Source organism: Pseudophryne corroboree, chromosome 8 (genome assembly GCF_028390025.1).
Source record: "Pseudophryne corroboree isolate aPseCor3 chromosome 8, aPseCor3.hap2, whole genome shotgun sequence".
Taxonomy (NCBI): Eukaryota; Metazoa; Chordata; class Amphibia; order Anura; family Myobatrachidae; genus Pseudophryne; species Pseudophryne corroboree.
The window spans coordinates 450082144-450090868 of record NC_086451.1 but is presented as its reverse complement, the minus strand read 5'-3'; the positions used below and the strand labels follow the sequence as shown (position 1 = coordinate 450090868).

Genomic DNA, 8725 nt, shown 5'->3' with positions numbered 1-8725 from the left:
AGATAGATAGATAGATAGATAGATAGATAGATAGATAGATAGATAGATAGATATGAAGATAGTAAGATAGATAGGATACTGTAGATATGAAGATAGATACTGTAGATATGAAGATAGACAGATAGATAGATAGATAGATAGATAGATAGATAGATAGATAGATAGATAGATAGATACTGTAGATATGAAGATAGATAGATAGATAGATAGATAGATAGATAGATAGATAGATAGATAGATAGATAGATAGATAACTGTAGATATGAAGATAGATAATGTAGATATGAATATAGATAGAAACTGTAGATATGAAGATAGATAGATAGATAGATAGATAGATAGATAGATAGATAGATAGATAACTGTAGATATGAAGATAGATACTGTAGATATGAATATAGATAGAAACTGTAGATAGATAGATAGATAGATAGATAGATAGATAGATAGATAGATAGATAGATAGATAACTGTAGATATGAAGATAGATAGATATATAGATAGATAGAATACTGTAGATATGAAGATAGATAGATAGATAGATAGATAGATAGATAGATAGATAGATAGATAGAAAGATAGATAGATAGATAGGATACTGTGGAACTGTAGATATGAAGATAGATAGATAGATAGATAGATAGATAGATAGATAGATAGATAGATGTATATATGAATTTAGATAGATACTGTAGATATGAATATAGATAGAAACTGTAAATATGAAGATAGATAGATAGATAGATAGATAGATAGATAGATAGATAGATAGATAGATAGATACTGTAGATATGAAAGATAGATAGATAGATAGATAGATAAATAGATAACTGTAGATATGAAGATAGATACTGTAGATATGAATATAGATAGAAACTGTAGATATGAAGATAGATAGATACTGTAGATATGAAGATAGATAGATACTGTAGATAGATAGATAGATAGATAGATACTGTAGATATGAATATAGATAGACACTGTAGATATGAAGATAGATAGATAGATAGATAGATAGATAGATAGATAGATAGATAACTGTAGATATGAAGATAGATACTGTAGATATGAATATAGATAAATACTGTAGATAGATACTGTAGACCGGGCCCTTATAATAATATTGGCCCTCATTCCGAGTTGATCGCTCGCAAGGCGATTTTAGCAGAGTTACACACGCTAAGCCTACGCCTACTGGGAGTGAATCTAAACTTCTTAAATGTGCGACCGAAGTATGCGCATTATTGCGATCACAAACGAGTTAGCAGTTTCTGAGTAACTCCAGACTTACTCTGCCTGTGCGATCATTTCAGTGCTTTTCGGTCCCGGCTGACGTCATAAACACACCCAGCGTTCGGCCAAGCACTCCCACCGTTTCTCCAGACACGCCTGCGTTTTTTCCGGAAACGGTAGCGTTTTGAGTCACACGCCCTTAAAACGCCGTGTTTCCGCCCAGTAACACCCATTTCCTGTCAATCACAATGCGAACGTCGGAGCGATGAAAAAGCCGTGAGTAAACTTACTTTCTTCATAGTAAAGTTACTTGGCGCAGTCGCAGTGCGAACATTGCGCATGCGCACTAAGAGAATTCTCACTGCGATGCGATGAAAAACTCCGAGCGAACAACTCGGAATGAGGGCCATTATGTATATAAAGGTTGAGTGCTATACATGGAATCTATTGTTAATAAGCCCTCTAGGATTGTTCTAAAAATTACAGTGGAACGATGTGAATTGCTGTAATATAACTGGTACTGACTCAGTTATGCTATAGCGTTATATGGAACGTGTAATCATTATGTGCCATGACTAAGGATGGGTGCGTAATATATGGAAGTAGGCGCTGGTGCGCTCCTCCGGTGATTACCTGCAATCAGGGAATGGTGGAGAAGTGAGGGGCGCAGGGAGCCATACACACTACATATTTGGCCATAATCACACAGGTGACATTTCATATACAGTATGTGTGTGCTACATTTATTCTATAGATAAACATTATGTACAAACGTTATAGTAATGACCAATACATCTCTAATCTAGTAATATACAGTAACAATGACAGCTGGGTGCTGAGGCTGCAGCCCTGGTCAGGGACAGGTAGTGTCTGTGATGTCACAATGCAGCCCTGGTCAGGGACAGGTAGTGTCTGTGATGTCACAATGCAGCCCTGGTCAGGGACAGGTAGTGTCTGTGATGTCACAATGCAGCCCTGGTCAGGGACAGGTAGTGTCTGTGATGTCACAATGCAGCCCTGGTCAGGGACAGGTAGTGTCTGTGATGTCACAATGCAGCCCTGGTCAGGGACAGGTAGTGTCTGTGATGTCACAATGCAGCCCTGGTCAGGGACAGGTAGTGTCTGTGATGTCACAATGCAGCCCTGGTCAGGGACAGGTAGTGTCTGTGATGTCACAATGCAGCCCTGGTCAGTGACAGGTAGTGTCTGTGATGTCACAATCGTGTCATAACCTCATATCCACTTGGATGTTACTCAGAGAGAATAGTTGCTTCCCAGACATCAGTGTGAGAAGTCGCGTCTTTATCAGAGCTGTTAAGCTTTTATTTATAATTATTACTATTAGATTAGAATAGCTATATTAAGTATTTTATATAGAACTATTATAATAAGATCACTGCCCAGTGTCCAGAGTGTTAGGACCGGGCCCAACACCCCTCTTTGAGGATGTACGGCCTCTCATGGAGGAGGCTGTTTTCGATCTTTTGCTGCCCACCGAGGCTGAACTGCATTATTGCCAAACTGGCCTTTCACCCCCCGGAGCCTACGTACACGCTACGTGAGATTGAGGCAGCCCCAGCACAGGACCTGGCGCAGGATGAGCAGGTAGACCCCACAATCTGTCTACCTCCCGTATGTAATCTGCAGCTATCAGAAGGGGCTAACTGGCCACACTCCCAGCAGAAGCTGGACGCTGTAGAGATGTTCCGCTGTACCACCAAGCGGGGAAATAGCCTGGCCTGTATGTACGTCCGCTGCGTACCTGGGAGCCGCTACACACTCCTCTACTCTCACGACTGTGCTGTTGACCTAGGCAAGATGTGCAGACGCTACCTTGCCCTAGGCTCCAAGATCAAGTGCAATATATTCTCCTACGACTACTCCGGCTATGGGGTGAGCAGCGGAAAGCCAAGCGAGAAGAACGCATATGCAGACATCGAGGCAGCTTGGCTCGCCCTGAGGACCCGGTATGTATGATTGGGGTGTATGAGTCTTCCCCAGCCCCCACACAGCCTCTGCCTGACACCCTGCATGTGGTGTATGGGTGTCCTGTATGTATGTGGGGGATATGCTACACTAAGGGCTACTATTTACTACGTAGGGTGAATGTATATGCTGTGTATTGTGCTCCTATTAGTTTATATACTCCTCTCCCCGCATGAACTGGTTATACAGTATAAATGTAATTGGTGTATTGGGACTTGCTTACATAAAGACAGTGGGTATATATTGCTGGCATTATAGGGTCTTAGCCAAAGGATGTAACTACTGCAGAAGCAGGGGGTGACACTTTCCTCTGCTCTCCTGCCTCATAGGACGCACTGCCATATGTACTGTGCTGTAAGAGTATGTTGCATTATTGGGCTCCCCATTCTATCTAGCAGCATAGAGGGGTTTCCTTCCAATGTGACTGGACGCTCCCCTCCCCTAGCTCCTTAGTGTTCCTAGCTGACTGGAACTAGGTAAATGTGCATAACCTATGTAGTCCTGTTCCACACATACACTGCCTATCACTCATATAAGTTATCCAGTCATTTACCTAGTTCAGATATCCAGCCTTTATATACAAGTTTCCCATAAGGAACCACAATAGAAGTGGTGTAATTGGAGTTTGATAATTTTTCTGCTTTATCTCTACAGATATGGAGTCCCGGCGGAAAATATCATCCTGTATGGAGAGAGCATTGGGACAGCACCGGCAGTTGACCTTGCCACGCGCTACAAATGTGCAGCAGTAATACTGCACGGGGCGCTCATGTCAGGTGTGCGGATGGGCTATCCTAACGCCCGGAGGGCCTACTGTTGGGATGCCTTCACCAAGTAAGACATTGCTGTGTTTTTATACTAAGCTGTAGGTTACTTGTGGGGTTTAGTATGTGCTGGGAGCAAGCAGTACCAGGGTCAGCCCACGTACTGGATAACTGAATTGGCCCCTAGGTGCGCTTTGTCAGGCAAACAACAGGGGTATATCTACTAAATGTCCATTTCCATCAATTTTCATCTGTTGGAGATCCATCTGGATGGATGTTGTGTTCTAAAAAACACAATTACTAACACATAATCTTTTTATATTATTTTTTCAATGTTAGTAAATGTGTGTTTTATCCCCCGGAATGCAACATCCATTTAGATTGATTTCTCTCAATTTGAAATTAATAAATATCGAACTTTAGTAAATACACCCCCAGCTCTGTTGGCCCAATCAGTTTGTATGTGTATCCCAGTGGGATGTCTTCAGCATTCCAATGGACGGGGTGCCGGCGGTCATGTGACCGACGCCGGAATGCCAACACCACTTGGTACACAGGCACTGGAATACCGACCACTGAAGGTAAGTATAGTGGAGAGCTTTAGTGTTAGGGCCCGAGGTGGTTAGAGTTAGGCACTGGGGGGGTTTAGCCCTAGCTGCCAACCCCCCAAGGGTTATCCCTAGCCACCACCCCCAGGGAGTTAGCCCTAGCTGTCACCCCCGGGAGGTTAGGGTAGGGATGAGTAAAAACACTTACCCCCTCCACCGATCTTCAATGTCAGAATGCCGGTGACGGTCATGTGACCACCGGTATCCCAACCACTGGGATAGCATACTGAACCCATCCCATCTTATACCGAATGCTAATCCAATTAGAGTACATGAGTCTTTTCTGATTGGAAAACTAACAGGATAATTCCCTACCAGAAACCTTTCTGCGGGGCTATGGCCCTGTGTCTCTTGTCAGTTTTGTAACACCCTGCATCTACTGCTGCCCCTCTTCATCTCACATGCTCGCATTGGCGAGCAATGCTCTGCCTGTGTGAGCAATTGACCCCGGTGTCTGCGCACTCTCCTCACTACAGCCGCCCCAATGTCTTCTCATACAGGCAGCAAGTTGTCGGTTTGCGGGAGCCGGCGTAGCTGCAGTGGGAGTGTGTACAACATTGAGGCTACTTCTGCAGAACTTAAACACTGGATCCCCAGATAAGTTACCTCTGGCACCGGTTTTACTCCCAATATATCATAGCTGCTTATAAATGGGAAATACGGCACTATTCCTCTTTCATCCTATTTGTATTGTATAACAGAAACAAGTTGAAGTCTTGTGCATGACTTTGGCTTATTAGGTCAATAGATTGCACTGGGCTCATTACCAACAGTAGATTCATTGTCCAACATTGCTCTGCCAAAGTCCTGTATGTGACCTTCTACATGAGCAGCTCTGCATGTTACCTGATGCATTATTTCCATTCTATATGTTTAGTGGCCGTTTTACATGTGTGATAGCTCCATGCTGTTTCTGTTGTATAATCCCTTTGTATCATGTCCTTTGCAGCATCAACAAAATCTCCAAGGTCACCTGCCCGGTACTCATCATCCATGGGACTAAAGATGCGGTTGTGGACTTCTGCCATGGGCTGACAATGTATGAGCGCTGCCCAACTGCTGTAAAGCCTCTCTGGGTGGAAGGAGGAGGGCACATGGATTTACATAAGCACAGGCAATATCTAGTGAGACTCCAGAAATTCATCTCTCAGGAGCTGCCCAATATATGAATCCACCACCGCCCCTGTACAAGTACCATCTAATCCGGGGGACTGAGACCTCTCGATGGCACATTCCACCTAGGTGCATTATAGATCCATCAGATCCATCAGTCAAAGATATCGACCATGGACTGCAGGGAGCTAACATCCAGGATCTGACATATATATAATGCCTAATGCTCTCTTACAATACACCAATCTGAACTAACTCAAGGGTGTCTGTGTTATTTTTCCATAGCGTTGTCTCATTCAGGAACACAATCTGTAAGCATGGGGGATATAGCTGCGAATATACAATGATAAATAGGCCCCATAGAAGGTTGCCAAATATCACATAATCTCAGGAGGAGAGGTGTGCTGAGCAACATTATCTGTCCAAGCCACAGGATCCCTCACTGTCCATAGCTGTGTTCTGATGTACGGGTGCAGAACCATTGTGCATAGGAACAGACAGCTCCAATAAAAGAATATGAACTACAGTTAGCTACAGTTGCTAAGGAAAATATCTAGACCTGCCATAGAATAACTGACAGAGATACCACTAGGACTAGTATAAATATGCATCTGTATAACTATATTCATCCAGGGCCGTCTTAACAGTAGTGTGGGCCCCTATCCATCCTCCAACAGTAGGGGTGGGGGGTGCTATCAGTGGCAACTTTGATGTCCCGCGGGCGGTACGGGGTGATCTATCTTCCGCTAAGCATGTAGGACCCGGAGCAGTAATTTCTGCTAATTACTCCTTTACTGCACAGATGGGGCGGGAGGGAGAACACTAAACTGTAGAATGGGGCATTGTGCTGGATGAAGTGGCCCTGGTATATGACTTTCAGGGTGGTAGGGCGTGTTTAATACGTAGTGGAGGAGTGGATGGTTGTGCGGCTTAATATTTATCATTTTCTGGTGGGAGGGCAGCTTGCTTGACTGCAGATATCTCAAGTTCCTGGTAATAGATTTCTTAGCTTTTAATAGGATAAAAAACTATAGAGACCCACCTTTCAGGAGGTGCTAGGGACTTGTAGATCAGAGTTCAGGAACTAGAGCAATCCTCCAATGAAAATATAAAACTGCATACCAGGCGTGTGAAGCTGGAGCAGGGACCATCTGCTTGAAGGCAGATATCTCTGGTTCTGGGCATAGTAGGGCCAAGTTGCCATTGTCCGCTGAAAGGGGAGAGTCCCAGCATTTGGAGAATACCCTCGGAAAAACTGTATGTCAGACAGAACCTAAGATATCTGGCTTGGAAGAGCAACTAACAGGCTTGGATGGGGACCACTGCTTTGAAGTCGGATATCTCTGGTTTCCTAGGGCCGATTTTCAAAAATCTGGTACCCCTGGAAAGAGGGGACCCTCAGCTATTAGCCAAGAGCCCTTATACTCATGGGGCCCTTGGGCAAGAGCCCATTGAGCCCATACGAAAAAACGGCCCTGGGAAGGAATTCGGAGGAACCACTGTGCACACCACCAGAGTGTAATGAGGTTCCAAATCATACAAGACATGCCTAACTTTATATACCCCTCCATGGTGCATACTGCTAGAGACACATGCTGACACAGATTCTATGTACAGAACATTATTTGGAAACAGCTCTTAAAGAATTGCACAATCTGGATTATAATGTGAAGCTATCATGCAGACGGTACTTGTAATAGTGTGTTAGCTGCAGGGCAGTGTATTATTGTGGTACATGTTTCAGAGTATTGTGATACTATTCATATTACAGAGATGCCTCTGTGAGTGTTATGTTCACTATACAGCTCCAGTAAAGAGGGACACACACATTTCCACACACTGTGTACTGGGAGCTGTCCACACAGGGTGGTTCTGTGAAATATGTACCCTGCATGTGGACACATTTGCTTACCCTCATTAGGCTGCTGTTAGATGTATGGGCAAAAATGAGACAGGCTCCAAGATCCCACCACAAGCTAAGAGATTAACATTTGCAAATACTGACTGGGAAAGTGAAAAACCATTTCATGGTGATATGATAGAGGGAGAGAGACTGTGTGGCGGAGAGCGAGAGACCGTATAGTGGAGGAGGAGAGTGCCGGCCACTGCTGCTCTGTTCTTCCCGCCACCACCTCCGTGCCCGCTGCCGCATATTAGATGCTGCTCCTGCGCTTTGCTCTCCCTGCTCCACGGTGCTGTCAGCTGTGCCTGCGGGGTAGGTCAATGGCTACCCCCGCACATCCCCGCTGGAGAGAGCAAAGTTCAGCAGCAGCAGCAGCATATAATATGCGGCAGCGGGCACGGAGGTTACCGTAACAGAGATCACCGGGCGCGGGAGGCTACTACAGGCTCACAGCAGCAGGTGAGGAGTCAGTTCCTAGGAAGCTGATAATCATCATTGATTGGCAGCTTCAAGACTCTTGTCCCGCCGCCACTAATGGGTGATTGAACAGCGGATTCAGCACTGGATCCGCTGTCCAATCACATGTGCCTCATTGACAGGGGCGTGCTTCTTGTCAACGAGGCACTTCTATAGGTGCCGCTTTTTACAGTTTTTTCAATGGGCTTTTACAGCCCTCTGCTTGGCCCCGCCCCGTCTCTCTATACCGTTTTCATTGTCTACGGGAGGCACTGCTATCAGTGCCTCCCAAACTACTTTAATGAATTTGAATGATTAGAATAATATAAAGAGGATAATTATGACACAGAATATGTGTCATAAGTATCTTCTTTGTATTACCTTAATCATTAATGACAGGGGAATGACAGGGGAGGCACTGCCTCCCCTGCCTCCCCTGACTGGACGTCCCTGCCGTAATGCCTGTGATGCATTATGACAGGAATCGCAATGCCCGTTATACATTATGCTACACACTGCAATGCCCCTGATACATTATAGCACATACAATGCTTGTGACACATTATGACACACACCGCAAAGACACTGAGACATTATACCACATAGCCCGTGATATAGTATGCCACACACCGTAATGCCTGACACATTATGACACACACTAC

The 8725-nt window shown here is 44.7% G+C and overlaps 1 protein-coding gene across 1 annotated transcript; it reads left to right on the top strand.

The window, feature by feature from the left end:
- Positions 1-2679: 2679 nt before the first annotated feature.
- On the top strand, positions 2680-5760 carry LOC134949947 (alpha/beta hydrolase domain-containing protein 17C-like). Its single transcript, XM_063938631.1, has 3 exons — positions 2680-3200; positions 3874-4053; positions 5541-5760. The coding sequence occupies exons 1-3, from the start codon at positions 2680-2682 to the stop codon at positions 5758-5760; spliced, it is 921 nt and encodes a 306-aa protein (XP_063794701.1).
- The last annotated feature ends 2965 nt before the right edge of the window (positions 5761-8725 follow it).